The 19,602-nt window shown below is 36.8% G+C and overlaps 1 protein-coding gene across 6 annotated transcripts in view; it reads right to left on the bottom strand.

The window, feature by feature from the left end:
- Positions 1-19,581, bottom strand: part of LOC306882867 (MAP/microtubule affinity-regulating kinase 3-like) — a 31,907-nt gene extending 12,326 nt beyond the window's left edge. The window contains exons 1-8 of one of the 6 annotated variants that reach the window (XM_079437848.1): positions 18,900-19,581; positions 15,178-15,369; positions 14,269-14,322; positions 4,123-4,171; positions 2,477-2,542; positions 2,315-2,385; positions 389-445; positions 37-273 (exon numbers count right to left, since the gene is read on the bottom strand). In XM_079437848.1, coding sequence (XP_079293974.1) covers positions 37-273; positions 389-445; positions 2,315-2,385; positions 2,477-2,542; positions 4,123-4,171; positions 14,269-14,322; positions 15,178-15,369; positions 18,900-18,953 — 780 coding nt within the window. In that variant the 5' untranslated portion in view covers positions 18,954-19,581. Of the gene's footprint in view, positions 1-36; positions 274-388; positions 446-2,314; positions 2,386-2,476; positions 2,543-4,122; positions 4,172-14,268; positions 14,323-15,177; positions 15,370-16,182; positions 16,375-18,899 lie in introns of those variants that run through there. The other 5 variants (XM_079437846.1, XM_079437845.1, XM_079437847.1 and 2 more) reach the window with 5 other exon arrangements.
- Between the last annotated feature and the right edge of the window lie 21 nt (positions 19,582-19,602).

Raw genomic sequence — 19,602 nt, 5'->3', positions numbered from 1 at the left:
ACAAACACATAGAAAGACTGATAAATGTAGTAAAACCTTGAGATTCTGTCCATCGAAGGGCAGGGAGCCGCTGACCAGCGTATAGAGTATGACGCCCAAACTCCACACGTCCACCTCCGGCCCGTCGTACTTCTTACCCTGAAAGAGCTCGGGGGCAGCGTAAGGGGGGCTGCCGCAGAACGTGTCCAGCTTATTTCCCACCATGAACTCGTTACTGAAGCCAAAGTCAGCTATTTTAATGTTCATATCAGCATCTAGCAGCAGGTTTTCAGCCTGGGGAAACACACAGATCACTTTTAGCTTCTTTTACACATTCACTTTAATACAATCATATACGCCATATCTGTTTTTGCAAAAAAAACAAGAAAACAAAACTATAACTTCTTACCTTCAAATCTCGGTGAACAATGCGTTTTTGGTGACAATACTGCACAGCTGAAACAATCTGCATAAAACAAGTACAAATCAGATCATTTGGTCTAAAATAAAATTAAAAAATCAGTATTGAGATCATTAAATATCTATTCAATCAGTTGTTTTGATAAGAATGGCATTTGAAAACATTTGAATGACAATCTTGCAGAAGGATCCTCAAATGTCAAAAAGGGGCTTTAAGGGCATGCTGTTTTTTGTGTTGATTTTTCTTTATTATTATTTAAATGTGCAGAGACAACTAAGTGATTTGTCCAACTCAAACATTTGGGGTCAGTAAGAATTTTAAAAGAAATTGATTTTATTCAGCAAGGATGTATTATTAAATTGATAGAGAGTAAAGAATTTATAATAAAGATTTCTATATCAAATAAATGCCGTTTCTTTAACTTTCTATTAAATCAAAGAATCCTAAAAAATATTGGAGTGGCATATTAGAATGATTTCTGAAGGATCATGTGACACTTGAGACTGGAGTAATGATGTTGAAAATTCAGCTTTGTTCAAAGGAATAAATTACATTTTACAATATATTCAAACAGAATAGAGTTATTTTAAATTGTAAAAATATTTTTACAATATTCTTGTTTTTATTGTATTTTTGATCAAATGAACGCAGCCTTGGTGAGCAAAAGAGACTTCTTTCAAACAGATTAAAACTGTGCGCTAATACATTTTTATTGTTTTTCTAGGCCACTACCACCAGTGCAACACCTCCCAAAAAATAAGTGCACAGCCCTGTGCTAGCAGCACACAAATAACACACTTTACCACCACATTAACCTAAACATACCTTTTGTACTGGCAAAACTCTAACTTCTTCAGCTATTAATCACTTATTATTAAAATAAAATCAATGTGGAAAGTTTATTGAGGTTTGCATGTAATCAGATGTAGTGACACATAGATATTACTAACTAAATTTGAGTAAAAGGACATTGGTCCAGGCCAAGCTTGCCATGGGTTGTCGACTCACATTAATAGCTTTTCCCAAAATTCAATGGTTAGCATTGATTGGCTCTGCTGTTTCACAGAACTGTCCAGACTCAACCCTGCTGATAATGACTAACAACTCTACCCCCAGTTAAATTATGACGCAACACTAAGAGCAACAAACACGCTCAGAGCAGATAATACGGCACAGTTGAGTGCAACATTACAGCATTCCTACTTTAATGTCAGTAGCTATGTTTCCATCCACCTATTTTTATGCACATTTTGGGATTTCGCATTAAAAAATTTATTCAAAAAATTATGCGCTCAACTAAGTAGAATACATTTCTTATCTGGTAAGAAAACATGCTCATAAACTACGATGGAAACACTTTTACAGAATAAATTCCTTAATGCGCATCAAAAAAAGACAAGTGACTTTGCGACGGGACAGCATAAAACTGGACCAACCAAAGGACCGATATCATTTCACGCTCTGAAAATCGTAATTTATGATATACAAAAAATATTATATACAGTGCCTTCTACTATACTGTAGCAGATTTAAATTTTCTTCATGATATTTAGCGCAAGTTAATCAGGAAGTGACATTTTGTTCTATTCAACTCACTGGATGAAAAACGGTGATTTATTCGCAAGTATTTTATGCGATATTCCAATTTTGTGCAAAAATTAATTTGTAACTTTTTGGATGGAAACATAGCTAGTGCTTTCAGTCTCTCCACATTTTAATGCAGTGACACCGAGTAACCGAACACCTAAATTACTTGTGTTAAAAGGCTCTTGTCAGATTTAATGTAATAACAGTCAAGACATGTGGGTTGGGGTCATTACTGGACACAACGAACTCATTTAAACTCACACCGAGTAGAAAGCCGATCACAGTGTGTGTCTAACATGTTGAAAGATAACAGTAAGAGAACTGCACCTGTCTAAATTTAGCTCTGGCCTCTTTCTCTTTCATCCTCCCATGAGCCACTAGATAGTCAAACACCTCACCTGCAGGAGACAGAGACCACAGAGGTCAGAGATAAACACTCAGGGAAGACAAGGATGCATTGCAAAATGAGACCCTCTCTCACACACTTACCTCCGCTGGCATATTCCATCACAAGAAACAGTGTCTTCTCAGTCTCTATCACCTCAAACAGTTTGACTATAAAGAGAGAGACAGGCAATTATAGCGGAGAAGAGAGAAATCATAAACAGAGGTGAAAGGGAAGCAAAGGAAAAAGGTTTCTTTAAGGTCAAATCAGGTATGAATCTTGAGATCTTTAAGACTGTCTAATGCTAATTAAATGCTAAAGTATTGGCGTTTAAAGAAAAACTAAATCTATACATGCACATGCTATACAATACATATTTTTATATAAACAATATTATAAACTGAGATAGTACAAAATAATGTTTAATATACATATATCAGTCAGGTTTGATTGTTGTTGAAACAATTACAAATTAATAAATACATTAATAAAGTTTTTACATGAAAAAGTGCATGATTTGGTACCATAGTTTTATATTTATTAAATAGTATTGTTAATGTTATCTAAACTAAAGGTAAACTGTAACTACTACAACTATAAAATAGTTATTAAATCTCTTTTGTTAATTAAATAAAATCAAACATTAGATTAAAAAGTTATTCTAAAATTAGAAAAAATTGCCAAGGCAAATAAATTAAATCAAATAGGTAAAAGTTGAAGGACTACGATTACTAAAACTGAAAATATACATTTAAGCTAAACAGAAATATAGATAAATATAAAGACAACCAGATAAATTACACTGCGATCTAAATAACAAGGCATATGAATATGACAATTATTCAGTACCACGGTATACATCAGAATACCATGATATTATCAACTGTTACCATCCCTGTTCCATAACACAATCAAATCTAAGAGAGGTTTCATCACCCGCCTTGCTCTCATGAGCTTTACTTTTCCATCTCTTTGGAAATCATTTCTTATTTATAAATCCTCCTCTGTACATTTAAAAGCATGTTCCACATCTTCCCATTTTGAGCGCTCTCATGCTGTACCACCGACAGTGTGTCTAAATATAGGCTAGTGATACATAAAGCCCCTCTGTGTGAAGACATGACGACGTGTCTGGCTCTGATAATCATTATGTTGTTTGCAAACAGGAACTGACAACAAATGTGGGAGAATCAATTAAACTAAATGAGAAGAACATTATCTAAGCCACTACTTATGGGCTGTTGTACCGATTCAAGTGCAAACAAATATCACTGTTATTTATATATTATTATAGTTATTAATAATACAATTAATTAGTTTATTTGAATATTTTCAGTTTTAAATTTTAGTCATATGTTTGTCATCTTAATTTTATTTCACGTTTTAATTCATTTTTATTTCAGTTTTAGTAACTTTAATATTTCAACAGTTTTTAGTTGCTGAATGCAGCATTTCAAATTGTCATTTAGTTTATCTATTTTAAAAGTTTAGTTTTAATTCAATTAACTAAAAAAATTTATTCTAGTTTTAGTTTACAAGTTTTCCATTTGATTTCAGTTTTAATGCAATTAAAACAACAGTTTTAGTTATTTTTAAATTTCAGTTTTAATCAAAGTAACTAAATTGTTTTAGTTTTAGTTAATAACCATTTTAGTTTATTTCCGTTTTAACTCAATTAACAAAAATATGTTTAGTTATAGTTTTAGTTAAAAACACTGGTGTGTGTGTGTGTGCGTATAAACATGCTTACCAATATTTGGGTGGTTTAAATTCTTCATGATTGTGACTTCTCTGGAAAGCTGTTGAAGAAAAGATCATAACTAAAGGTAATCAACATGTCACAATGAATTGTTAAACAAAAGCTCCGCACCATCTTTCAGCATTAGCATGAAACAGGAAGCTAAATACAGCTGGACTGTGTCATTGTCATAGCGAACAGAGTGCTTCCTTTTCAGTGGAAACTAGCGTTAAGTGCTATTCATTATTGATCTCTAAAAAAGGCTGAATCCTCCCCTCTCAATGGAATGGAAGAATCATGAATTTTTAATAGCGCTATAGTAGGCAGACTGTGTTCCTGAGCTGTTAGCACGTACTGCTTTCCACGTCCTGCCCTCACAAGTGTAGCTGTAGCTTCGGAGAGGGTGCGAGAGACGCGGTGCGATTTTGGACCACATCATAAACCCAGTCCAATTTTCACCATAATACATTCTGAGAGTTATACCCACTCATAAACGTTTTTCCCCCCACAACTATGAAACACTGCACTACAGAACTCGTATACTGTATTAGAACAATCTCAGATATCACCATACTTCCCCAGCTGATTAATCACTGTACATTAAAACAACTGTATTACAAGTTTAAATATGCAAAAGAGGCATTATTAATGAAATATGTACAAACATGCATATATTTCCAGAACAGAAACCTGAATATTGGATGAAGGCAGGTTCGAAAATTCTTGTCTGAATATCTATTTATCACTTTATAAATCAGAAAAAGTGTCAACAGACATAAAAGGAGGGAATAAAATGATATATAAATTAGGCAAATGATATATGAACAGGCCCCTCTGTGAAGTGAACATTTCTGGCTCAGTGTATGAGGAAAAACTAATTTTTGAGAAAACAGCCTTTAAAAGACATGTACTGTAATTGAAACCCACAGATGCAAATAGATAAAGTGAAAAAAACAAAAACAAATGTGTATATTGGACATTTTTTTTCACTAGTCTAAAAGAAGACAAGTTGTGAAGGTAAAACAGGACAAAATCAAATTTTAATATAGTATTTACTTGACAATATTACTGTTTTTCTGATCAATTAAAAGCAATTCTTTCAAAAACATTACAAAATCTTACCGAGCCTAAATGTTTGAATAGTAGTGTAAATGTACACACCAAATTTCAGTGAGCATTTTGAATGATTCGTAGAGATCAGTGTTTTGAATCAGTTCTCTGAAACTGATATTTTGAATTGACCATTTTTAAATCGGTCACAGACTTCAGAAAATGTGAAGGTCATTAAACAGTGTACAAGTGCATTGCCAGCTAATTTATTGTGGAAATATCCTAAATATTCAATATATAGGCTATATACAGTCATGGCCAAAAATATCAGCACCCTTGGTAAATATGATCAAAGGCGGCCATAAAAATGTATCTGCATTGTTTATCCTTTTGATCTTTATTAAAAAAAAAATATTCACAAAAATGTAACCTTTCATTGGATAAGAATTTAAAACGGGGGAAAATATCATTATGAAATAAATGTTTTTCTCAAATACACACTGGCCACAATTAACGGCACCCTTTTATTCAACACTTTTTGAAACCTCCATTTGCCAGTTTAACAGCTCTAAATGTTCTCCTATAATGCCTGATGAGGTTAGAGGACACCTGACAAGAGATCAGGGACCATTCCTTCATCCAGAATCTCTCCAGATCCTTCAGATTCCCAGCTCCATGTTGGTGCTTCTTCAGTTCACCTCGCTCATTTTCTACAGGGTTCAGGTCAGGGAACTGAAATGGCCAGCAGAAGCTTGGTTTTGTGCTCAGTGACCCAATTTTGTGTTGTTTTTGAGGTTTGTGCTTGGATTATTGTACAGTTGGAAATTCTTAATTATTGCCCTGATGGTGGAAATGGGAATTTTCACTGCTCTAGCTCTTTTCTTAAAGCCACTTAGCACAAAAGAAACCCATCAGAAATATGTTCTTTGGTTTTTCTCATGGTGATGGATGATTAAGGGAATTTGGGCTTTGGTTTCCCTCCTACTTATATTTATGTGAAACAGGAAGCCATGGCTGGATCATTTCATGTTCATAATCACACTGGTGTGCTCAAAATTGTGAATGGGAATATACTTCAGAGATATTTTACTCATAATTATTTCTAGGGGTGCCAATAATTGTACCCAACGTGTATTTGAGAAAACATTTATTTCATAATATTTCCCCCCCATTTTAAATTCTTATTATCCAATGAAAGCTTAGATTTTCGTTAATTTTTTTTAAATAAAAGATCAAAAGGATTAACAATGCAGATAAATTTTCACAGCCGCCTTTGATCATATTTACCAAGGGTGCCAATATTTTTGGCCATGACTATATATACTTTCACTTTTTAAAGAAAAAAAGAAAAAGGCAGTTGTGGCCTGATGGACAGAGAGTCAGACTTGTAATCCTAAAGTCGCGGGTTCCAGTCTCAGGTCTGGCAGGAGTGAATAACCAGCTCTCTCATCACCCTCAATACCACGACTGAGGTGAGACCCTTGAGCAAAGCACCGATCCCCCAACTGCTCCCAGGGCGCCACAGCATTGGCTGCCCACTGCTCCGGGTGTATGTTCACTACTGTGTGTACACTTGGATGGGTTAAATCTGCAGAGCACAAATTCCGAGTATGGGTCACCATACATGGCCACACTTCACTTTCCACTTTCACTTACATATACACATATTATATATACAGTATCTCACAGAAGTGAGTACACCCCTCACATTTTTGTAAATATTTTATTATATCTTTTCATGTGACAACACTGAAGAAATGACACTACAATGTAAAGTAGTGAGTAGGGGTCGACCGATGTGTGTTTTTCATGGCCGAATATGTGTTTTTCCCATCACTGCTCTCTGAATACAGGTAACCGCCAATGATAAGAAAAGTAAAGATAAGGGTCAATGGAGTCTGTGTCTATTGATTTATAACACATGACTCAAACAATGCCATCCTGTTAGTTTGTTATTAGATAGAGGCACTGCCAAAATGTCTCAATCCATCAACTCCTTGATTAAAAGACATTCAGATCTGTTGATTAAGAAAAGATCAATGCTTTCATAAAATGTTTAAGATAAAACAATTATCATAACTTTATTAACACATAAAGGGGGTCTAAAAAATCTTAATTTAACATAACCTTGCATTAACATTTTTTAATTCCAGTTTCGAATGAATTACATTCAATTTCTGATTTATATTTTGACAATTGTCTGTTTCTCTAAAGTTTCTCTCAGCTCTCACACTCTCTCTCCCTTTGGTGCACCATCTTAACGCCTCTGTGATGACTAAAAAACACCAGTCCACAGCAGAACATCTCACTTCAGTCGAGGGACCAGACCTAGTGTGGAGCTCAAACGCCCACGGGCAATTACACAACCTCCAACTCACAACAACACGCATGCACAATCATGAGGACATGTGTTAGAGTAACACAACCTGGAATTCCTGAAAACACCAGTGCATGCTCCACTGCTTCAACAGCAAGGAAAGGAAGGCATAGAATTAGACTGAAATAGAAATAATGTGCACATGCTTAAGATGCTGATATAACTTCCGCTCACCTTCACACCATTCAGAGATAGTGTTATTGTAACTGAAACTAGTAAAAATTGTTTTCGCTTATTAAAATAAAGTTGAAATTGTAAAAAATATGAAAAACGTAGACTTAAACTACAACAACCAAAATAACGGTACTAATAAGTACTAAACTTACTAAAACTAAAATTTAAAATACATTTAAAAGACAAAAGCATACACATAAAATTCCTAAAACTTCAACTAAAATAAAAACTGAAACAATCATTAAAAATATTATCAACTGCAATAGTATATAAATAATTTTGTAATAATACCGTTACATATTCTCAACCTACTGCAAAACTATAAACATTGGTATGTGGCTATGTATAAACTGGCTACAATTATAAAAATATGTATTTATTTGAAGTGTTTACAGTAATATCATTGTGTTTAGCATTGCTTTGTAATCGTTTATGTTTTTGAAGCCACTGTTGATTAAGATCTGGACTGGACTGGTATTAAATAACACTGCGTCAACTGTGACTTTCCTGCATTTTGAAGTTGCCATCTGCATGTGTACAGGTGTTATTTACAGCTATCATGAGAACAGAAATGAATCAGTGTCATCATGACTTCATCTTCCTGCTGCTCTAGGTTCATTAGTCACATACTTCAGATAAGTAAAAAAAAACAACAACAACAAAAAAAAACTGGCAGCAAAACCAAGACCGCTTTGGTTCAATTCACTAATGTAAGCTATTCTATCAACAGGAGTCAGGACAATTTGAAAGTCACACTTTTTAGAAAATATAGTACACTGTGTGAAGGTAGCCAATGAGGGTGAGTTAATTTTAAAAGAAAGAAAAAAAACAACCTTTAAAAGTGCATTTTACATAAAAAAATATATATATATGTGAAAATAAATAAATCAATTCATTGTTGGAACATAATGCGCACCATAAAGGGTTACAAGGAAGAGAAAATGAAAGCGATGCTGATAATTAAAGTAAAAACATAGAAAGACCAGAGAGGCCTGATTAGGCTGGTCTCTCATTATTGAGGTGCATGAGTCACAGCCGTGTGTTGGCTAACGACCAGCAGGCCACAGAGAGAAGATACACTCTGAATCCCAATCAATGGTGCTGTGGAAAAACTAATGGTGGCTGCAGCTCCCAGCTAAAATTAGAGACATGTCCTCTGCTTGTATATCTCCGAGCGAGTGCTGATTAGCATTATAATTTGAATTCTTCTGATCATCCATTGTCCACATCTCTCCCGGCCTTTCATTTCACATTTATCACTCATATGTTCACCTTCTACTCCACTTGTTCTGGCTGTCATCAGGCTGTTTCTGCCTTTATCTTCCATCTCATACCATTTTGAGGTCCCTCCAGCCTGTCGCTTCACTGTCGGCCCACCCAAATGTCCATCTGTCCTTCCCCCTCATATCCCCTTCCTCCTCCTCCTCTTTCCACCTTGGCTGTTGTGAAGACTGGTTGTGAATTCCAAACTGTTCACCATAACAGTGTCATAACCAGAGATGCAACGCTACAGAGTGACAAGCAATAAAAGTTTGTGTGAATCTGAGTCTTTGTTCTAATTATCCACAACCGTGAAAAGAATGGGAAATAATGCTGATTGGTTTTTATTTCTGTGTCATTGTAACAGGTAATCACATTTTTTAAAACAACCCGAATTCCTGAAATATTGTGACATTTTTTAAATTTAAATACAATTAAAACTAAAAGAATTGCAAATCACATGAGTCAATATTTTATTCACAATAGAACATGGATAACAAATGTTTAAACTGAGAAATTGTACAATTTTATGCACAAAATGAGCTAATTTCAAATTTGATGCCTGCTACAGGTCTCAAAACAGTTGGGACGGGGGCATGTTTACCATGGTGTAGCATCTCCTCTTCAAAACAGTTTGAAGACGTCTGGGCATCGAAGTTATGAGTTTCTGGAGTTTCGGTGTTGGAATTTGGTCCCATTCTTGCCTCATATAGTTTTCCAGCTGCTGAAGAGTTTGTGGTCATCTTTGATGTATTTTTCGTTTAATGATGCACAAATGTTCTCTATAGGTGAAAGATCTGGGCTGCAGGCAGGCCAATTCAGCACCCGGACTCTTCTACTACGAAACCATGCTGTTGTAATAGCTGCAGTATGTGGTTTTGCATTATCCTGCTGAAATACAAAAGCTTTCCCTGAAACAGACGTCGTCTGGAGGGGAGCATATGTTGCTCTGAAACCTTTATATACCTTTCAGCATTCATAGTGCCTTCGAAAACATGCAAGCTGCCCATACCGTATGCACCCCCATACCATCAGAGATGCTGGCTTTCGAACTGAACGCTGATAACACGCTGGAAGGTCTCCCTCCTCTTTAGCCCGGAGGACACAGCGTCCATGACTTCCGACAATAATGTCAAATTTGGACTCGTCTGACCATGGAACACTTTTCCACTTTGAAACAGTCCATTTTAAATGAGCCTTGGCCCACAGGACACGACGGCGCTTCTGGACCATGTTCACATATTGCTTCTTCTTTGCATGATAGAGCTTTAGTTGGCATCTGCAGATGGTACGGCGGATTGTGTTTACCGACAGTGGTTTCTGGAAGTATTCCAGGGCCCATTTAGTAGGGCTGGGTAAAAAAAAATAAAAAAATAAAAAAAATCAATAAATCAATATCTCGATTTTAATCGATTCTCATTTTTACGGAATGATATCGATTCTTAAATCCCAAGAATCGATTACTCTAGCCTGTTTTCAGTTAATGGACAGAACATTGAAGCACACCTCCCATCCAATAAATCGCAATAAGCATTGCGTTTTGGTACTTTTAATATGAAAAAGTCTCAGATTTCAAATTCTGTCCATTGCATTGCAGTATTCAAACAATAAATGCCGTTTGGCACGGTTTAATGTGGAATGACAGATTGCTGTAGCGCTTCAGTTCAACAGACACAGCAGTGCGAGGCGCACATGAACTAATCATCTCCTCCACATTAATACCAGTTTCAGCACAAAATAAACATGACTAAATATCCAAAGGCAGGGCTCCAAACTGCGACTAAAATGGTCGCATTTGCGACCAAAAATATTAATTTGCGAGTGAAGCTTTTGCTGAGGTCGCCACTGGCGACTATATATAATTTGCATGAAAGGACTTTTTTCCCGATTGTTTTGCGCTCACATCTTTTGTTATGTTCACGTATTAAACTTACATAAGACGATGCGCATCAAAGTTTTACTGGAAAAGAGTTTCAAACAGTCCTCGTCTCTGCCCCACACAGTCTGCTGAACGCAGTGAGAGACCTGAAAGGGCCTGTTTACGCCTGGTCACTTCATGCATTTTCTCTGATCGGATATCTATATGATTTGTTAAAACGTTTCCCCATTTACACTTGGCCACATAAATGTGTCTTCGCAAAACGGATATAAATCCGTTCTTCAATTCCCGCTTCATATGCAAATATAACGGAGTTCACGTCAATGAAAGCAATGGATAATTTTATTAATTATCAGCTAATTTCAATATCAAGAGAGCGCGCGGCATCAGCACTGGAAAGATAGGCTAGTCTCGCTACTTTTAATGAAGAAGATTGTGTGTTGAGCGTCTGCGACTTACTTTCAGGTTCATTCAGTTTGCGCGTCGCTTGCTGAAGAAATACTCCGCGACTCATCCGCGGTTATGCTTGTTGCATTACGCTGTCATATCTGACTAGAACATGCCATATAGCCTATAAAACGCTCTCACACGTCTATTATTTTAATATTATGGGAGGAGTAAAATTACCATATGTGGTTTCAACAACCAGATGCATTTACACTTGTCCGGTCGATCTTCTTATGGAGATCTTAGTCTATATGCTGTGTTCTGTTAATGCATGGACTTCCTGTTATTTGAAGCGCACTTGCCATCCAGTAATCGCAAAAAGCTTTGTGCTGTCTTACTTTTTAATAAACAAAGTATCAGCTTTAAAATGCTACGAAATTCAAATTATGCGGTTTGGGTGCTCTTTAATGCGGACCACAAGCGCACACTTTCGGTAATATAAACACCAGTACCCCGCGTCCACACGGTCCGTGTATGCGTCCGGGTCGCGCGAGCGGAGAGTATCGCACTTAATGCTCAGGCGCGATCTCTTTAGCACCTCAGTTAAAGCAGCAACTGAACCCATTATATATTTCGATTTACTATATATAGTATGAAATGAACATGATCAAAAGGTAGGCAATAAGAAAGCCTATAGTACAACTTACTGAAATGTTTTATGTAAAAGCTCATTCAGTGTTTCAAAGCTTGTAAACATTGCATTGTAATACATTTACCTCAGAATAACCACTCAGTGTCCATAAACTCATCAGTCAGCTAGAAAAATAACTATAAAGAGGAGCGTTTTTCTATATTCATGCGCTGTTGCATATTAATATTTTTACTTATTGTGTTGTACATGATTCAACTCCTCCTATAAAATTGCATTTTACTAATGAAGAAAAACAGACTGAATGTGTGAAAGACGTGACAACATTTATAGGATGCACTGCACTCAGTTGCCAAGTGATGCGTATGGTCCATGATATTGGTACAGATTCTGTGTAACGAACAATTCTTTGTGACTGTATATTTCAAGTTGTAAAAGACATTTAATTCACACTTTAAGTGAACCTTAGTCCCCCGGTCGACCTGATCATCTACAAGATGGATTAAAATGCTGATAAAGCCTAGAAAAGATAAGACATAAACACATGACAAAATGATTGAAATGTTAAAATAGGGGGGAAAAATAAAATGATAATAATAAAATAAACCACTTTTATTCTGTGGCACCTAAAAAAATAATTTGGCGCCTAAGTTTTTCTTTTATAGGAGCCAATGGCTCCTTACTCGATTTTTTTTGTCTGGAGCCCTGAAAGGTAAATTAAAAGAAAGAGTACATCTTTACAATCCATATCCTGTCTCATGCAAGCGCTCAATCGGTGTTTAAGCAATGTCTATAGTTAAACAATGTCATGTAACGTCACGTTTACCTCAGTAAAAACATTCTATAACCATAAGCTCATTAGTAAGCTAGAAAAATAAACTGTACAGAGGGGCATTTTGCTAAATATATGCACCATATAACATATGCATTATAATTTTTACTGTTCTTCAATGATTAATTTATGTTTGAATAAATCCATCAAGTTTTATGACAGCCACCATTTAAATGTTTATAGCCTATTTATGATGGCAGATGGACTATTCTGACGGTGCTTTTCATACTTTTATGAACCTTGACAGTGCAATTTACCTCGACATACATAGTCACCTATATTATATATTGTGTATTTTTTATTTTTTTTGCTGCTTTGTACATTGGTTATTGGCTATTTCTTGTTATTTTGTTTTATTACCTGTGTCCTGTCCTGTTACTGTCTTTCTGTTGCACTGTGGACCTTCTGTCACTACAACAAATTCCTTGTATGTGTAAACATACCTGGCCAATAAAGCTCATTCTGATTCTGATTCTGATTCAGATTTACTATGCAGTCAATGGGACAGTCACAAGCTTCCCGGTTTTCATCCAAAACATCTTAAATTGTGTTCCGAAGATGAACAAAACTTTTACGGGTTTGGAACGACATGGGGGTAAGTGATTGACAATTTTCATTTTGGGGTGGAGTATCCCTTTAAACCACTCGATTCAGATGGACTACTTTTATGACGTCTTTCGCAAGCTTTTTGAAGAGTGACAATTTCGGTTGCCTGGACTTTCAACGAATGGAAAAAAAATGATGATGAGAGAATCTTCAAAATATCATCCTTTGTGTTGTCTTGTAGGTTTGGAAAAACTTTAGGGTGAGCAAATTCTAAGCATTATAATTTTTTGGTGGACTATCCCTTTAAAAGAACAAAATGTCACGAGAGAACACATATAGAATGCAAGCTGTCCATGCTATATTAACTGCATTGCCAAATTACAGCATTTGCTCTCTCTCTCAATTCCCACACAGCATTGAACACATTTAGAAATAAACCTTTCCAAACACAAGGTTGCAAATGCGCAGGTGTGGCAGGCTGTTCTCAGTGAAGAGTGGCTTGAGTGGCGGCGCTGCCTGCAGTAGGTGGGCAGAGTATTGCAGCACAGCTGGTGTACTTCACTATTTGAGCTCAGAGTGAGAAGGTTACTGCTGGAGGAGCTTCTGTTTGAATAGACTTCTCACAATGATGGGTGACTAAGACCAGCTGAAAGGATGTTCCATTTCTGCTACACAAGACTTTGATAAATGCTCTGGATAGCATAGAAGATCAGCACTGCAGTCAGCATTGAGTTTAGAAATCGGAGAAAACTGCCAACATTACCTATGAATCAGTAGTACTCATAGGTAACTGCCACCACTGCCAAACACAAAACTAACAAAGTAGCAAATACGCAATACCACACAGACAAAAACAATGTCCCAGGGTCATGGACAAACAGAGAACTTCCTGTAGGTAAATGACACAACACTAGCAGCACCGAGGAAGAAAACCCCTGAATCATGACACAGTTTTACATCAACATGCATAACATGCACATTTTAGTATTAAATGTGAACCTCACCTTTTGAAGGCTTGTTGGATTTAGTTGGGTTTTATCAATAATTTTTATTGCCACCTGAGAAAGAAAAACACTTTTAGTGGAATTTTACAAAATTTGAGGAAAACTGGCAACCTAAAATATTATTTGATTATATGCACTAACATTCAACAGATTGGGGTTGGTGAGATTTAATTTACTTGTAGCCGTGCCGACTCACAACCCACTCAAGCAAGATAATTCTGCAAGTAACTGCAATTCCAGGGTTTGGACAACATAGATGGCGACAAAGAGGCAAAACTTATGGACTGCAGCCTTAATTTAATAGATTTTAAAATGTAATTTATTTTTGTGATGGCAAAGCTGAAATTTCAGCATCATTACTCCGGTCTTCAGTGTCACATGATCCTTCAGAAATCATCCTAATATACTGATTTGCTGCTTAGTTATCATCAAATATTATTGGTGCTCAGCTAATATTAACGGTTATTACTATAAACATCGAAAGCAGTTATGCTGCTTAATATTTTTGTTAAAACTACGATGAACAGATCAAAAGAACAATTTAATTGAAACTGAAATCTTCTGTAACATTATAAATGTCTTTACTGTCACTTTTGATCATTTTAATGCATTCTTGCATCTTTTTACTAGCCCCAAACTTTGGAATGATTGTGTATGTTTAAAATATCAATAATCTAACATGCATGTGTGTGTAAAAAAATAATCAATCATGAGATTTTTCCAAATAACATAAATGTATCACTTTAAAAAAAAAAAATGTATCACACTGGTCTACTGAGTTTTACAAAGTGTTATAATTCAAAAAATTCCAAAAGGAAACATGAATGCAGAAAAGCATGTTTGTGTCTTGGAAAAAGCCCCTGGCCCACTGTGTGACAGGAAACACACTCATGACTCCTGACTCCTCACCTCGCTTCCTGTGAGGATATGGCGAGCCAGTTTGACCTTGGCGAAGTTGCCCTTTCCAATGGTTTTTAGAAGTCGGTAATTCCCAATAAGAGGGTGCACATCATCTGATCCTGAGCCAGAATTTCGGTTTCGACCACTCGACCTCACAGATCGAGAGGTCACCTCCCCTCGGCCATGGCCATTTGTTGTATGCTGTTAGGAATAAAAACATGCAAATTAAAAACAGTAACAACAAAAAATTTATATATTATAGCATGTTCGAAAGCAGCCATTATCCATGCATGGAAACTTAATCCCCCCCCAAAATTCCAAGTTATAATTTCAGTCTTGTTCATTTTATCCCAGATTTTGCCCAGTCATGTAAAGACCAGATATTGGCAATCAACACAGAGGTCCTAGTCAGGGTAGAAATCACTAATATCGACTCCACCCATGTCACATCAGAGCGGTCCATTAGCACAGTTACATCCATCCTCACCCCAACAACATCTCTTTATGACTTTTGAAAAACGTCAAACAATTGTCAAAACTTAAACTTTGAATCAAAACATTAACAAGTTAGACATCAAAAGTACTTCTATATACATACACATTTAAAAAACAAAACAAAAAAAAATCACAATTTCAAGTTCATTTCATTATGCTAACAATTCTCAAGGTCTCTTGTGACCTTGTGAGAGGACCTTTGTGGAACATACACCAGGCAACAAATAACACTGAGTAACTGAATTGTCCCATTCAGAGGTCATGAGTGCAACAGGATGACGTTTAGTAAGTCAGTGAGTCTCATGTGGTACTAACACCTCTGTATGTAAGGCAATGCTGACACTGCGCTATACAATGCTCCAACTAAATCCTGCATATTGTCCCAGATGCCCCGATGTGACGGTTATCCACAAAGCTCTGCCTAATAGATATATAAATCCACCAACAGCCTCAGGTTTGATACCAAAAGTACGAAAAGCAATAAAATGCGAAGAACAGTCATGATTAAAGGTCACTTACACTTATTGTTGCACGATGCTTCATATTAGATTGTGATCCTCTCATTTTTGTGTTGGCAAGCTGAATGGCATTGAACCAAACAGTCCTGTCTTTTCTGTGAGAAGAGCTCATCAATACTCTCCAATCCACCAACACCAATACTGACGAGCTGCATCACTGCTGGAGTCTTTTTGACACCCAGTGCATGTGTGTGTGTGTGTGTGTGAGAAGCGCAGAGATTTTGGGGTGGGTGGGGCCAAGCGGATGGGTGATACCTCATTTCACTTTTTTCAAAAGTGAGCAAGAACTGTGCATTAAAATAAGGCATAATAGATGTAAATAAATAATCCACACAGAATAACTTCACACTGAAGCATTTACAGATGCCTTTAACTTAATATACTTAAATTTCAGTAAGCACACAATGTTCTATTTTAATTTATCAATAAAAAAAGAGCAATTCGTACAGCTTTAGATAGAATGATAGAACGATAGAAGACAGATAGATAGAAAGGATGATAGATAGAAAAATAGAACGATAAATAGACAGCTAGAACGATCAATAGACAGATAGAACGATAGAAGACAGATAGATAGAAAGGATGATAGATAGAAAAATAGAACGATAGATAGACAGCTAGAACGATCAAATAGAATGATAGAACGATAGATAGAACGACAGAGTTAGAACGATACAAAAGAAAAATAGAACGATAGATAGAGCTAGAACGATCAAATAGAATGATAGAACGATAGATAGAACGACAGAGTTAGAACGATACAAAAGAAAAATAGAACGATAGATAGAGAGCTAGAACGATCAATAGATAGATAGAACGATAGAAGACAGATAGATAGAAAGGATAGATAGAAAAATAGAAAGATAGATAGACAGCTAGAACGATCAATAGATAGATAGAACAATAGAATACAGATAGATAGAAAGGATAGATAGAAAAATAGAACGATAGATAGAGAGCTAGAACGATCAATAGATAGATAGAACAATAGAATACAGATAGATAGAAAGGATGATAGATAGAAAAATAGAACGATAGACAGACAGCAAGAACGATCAAATAGAATGATAGAACGATAGAAGACAGATAGATAGAAAGGATGATAGATAGAAAAATAGAACGATAGATAGACAGCTAGAACGATCAAATAGAATGATAGAACGATAGATAGATAGAACGACAGAGTTAGAACGATACAAAAGAAAAATAGAACGATAGATAGAGAGCTAGAACGATCAATAGATAGATAGAACGATAGAAGACAGATAGATAGAAAGGATGATAGATAGAAAAATAGAACGATAGACAGACAGCTAGAACGATCAATAGATAGATAGAACGATAGATAGAACGACAGTTAGAACGATACAAAAGAAAAATAGATAGAAAAATAGAACGATAGATAGACAGCTAGAACGATCAAATAGAATGATAGAACGATAGAAGACAGATAGATAGAAAGGATGATAGATAGAAAAATAGAACGATAGATAGACAGCTAGAACGATCAAATAGAATGATAGAACGATAGAACAGATTAATAAAATCGCTGATTGACAACAACAGATTGATAGATACATTTGAAAATTAGATAGATAGATAGACGGATAGACGGACGGATGGACAGACGATAGACGGATGGATGGACAGACGATAGACGGATGGATGGACAGACGATAGACGGATGGATGGACAGACAGATAGATAGACAGATAGATAGACGGATAGACAGATAGACCGACAGACGATAGACGGATGGATGGACAGACGGATAGACAGACAGACAGATAGATAAATAGATAGAACAGACAAATGAATGTACGATAGAATATAATTGCTGATTGACAAAAACAGATTAAACGATAGATAGACAGAGAACTACGGACAGATGGAATGACAGAGACCGATGATAGAAAAACTGACAGACAGACAGAATACAACAATAGATAGAGTGATAGATAGACAGCCTCAATGACAGACTGACAACAACAGATAGGCTAGATGATAGAATACTGATATAATGATAGAAAGACAGAAAGATGGAATGACAGATAGACTGATAGAACCATTTAGAACCACCAGAATAGATAGATACATTTTAAAAAGACAGAGAGAGAGAGACAGACATCCATTTGGAAAAGTCAAAGAGTGTAACCTAGTGCCACATTATTCACAGGCACCTTTATTAAGGGGGACCTGCATTAGTGCGCGTGCTCATGTCACTGCTGACGTACGAGCAGTAACCTATAGACAGACTGACGCCAATGCGCAATATCTGCATCCTATCGGCGCATTAAACATGCCAACCCACGCACAGTCACTCACTGGCGTGCAGGACTTTAACTAATCAAGCATATGTTGCACTCATAAGCAGAAAAGCAGCCAAATTACAGCTGCCCTGGACCCCATGCGTCACTTCAGCCTGGTGACCCATCTGTCCAAAGACTGGCACAATACTGCTAATCCACTTAAAGCACCCGGCCAGCCCTTAATTCTGGAGGAAAAACAGCTTGAATGAGTTTAGACGGCAGCTTCGTTTTGGCCATAATCGCGGTCTAGGTAGGCAGCTCTCCAGGTTTTGAGACACGACCATAAACTGCGCCGCGACAAGATCAAAATAACACAATCACAAGTGATCAATCAACACAGGATTGAGTCAGTCCACAGCAGTTATGACTGATTATTAACCAAATACTAAAACACGAATAGGCTACTTACATTTTCAGCCTTCCGCTCGTTGACGGTGGGCAGGGGGGCTCTTGTTGTTGACATACTGTTGATGGAAAGCTGCTTTCCCGAAATCACGCTTCAAGCAGCAGGTTTCGCGAAGCAACGAAGGGGAAATATATATATATTTGACAGATTACACGCTTGGTCAATATCATTGATTTGCTTCTAAAGCTGGTAACAAACTTGTTAAAAGTTTGGGAGAAATATTCCGCTGACGTTACCGATTGCAAGCCATCTAAGAGATCCCAAAATAGCTAATGAGACCGGCTAACTTGTGCACTGTTAAAAACATAATACTTCCAGGCCTCCCGTCGATGTCTGCTTCATATTTCGGATGTCCGGTTCAAGTAACGTTAAGAATAGAGAAATTTACACTTCACGGGGCCTCCGCTGCGATCTCCCCCAAAGACAATCCTTTTAGCGGACGGTCCGGTACATTCGGTGCTAACGGCAGCGGTCACAGGCGTCGGAGCCGCGGGGAGGACGCGCTTGTTGACGGTTCCATTCCATCCAAACAGCCGCGTCTGTCGCCTCTCGTTCAAAGCGAGATCCAAGATGGCTGCCCGAGAGCGCAGGAGTTTCGAGCCGAGCCCTGAGAGAGACAGAGGAAGTGAGGAAACAGACGGATCCCTGTGTTCACTGGAGAGCGCCGCATCCCTCCGAGATCTGTAGGTGTTCATATGGAAAACAA

This window comes from Barbus barbus, assembly GCF_936440315.1.
Source record: "Barbus barbus genome assembly, chromosome: 16".
Classification (NCBI taxonomy): domain Eukaryota; kingdom Metazoa; phylum Chordata; class Actinopteri; order Cypriniformes; family Cyprinidae; genus Barbus; species Barbus barbus.
The sequence above is the reverse complement of the archived record's forward strand: the minus strand, read 5'-3'. Positions and strand labels throughout refer to the sequence as shown.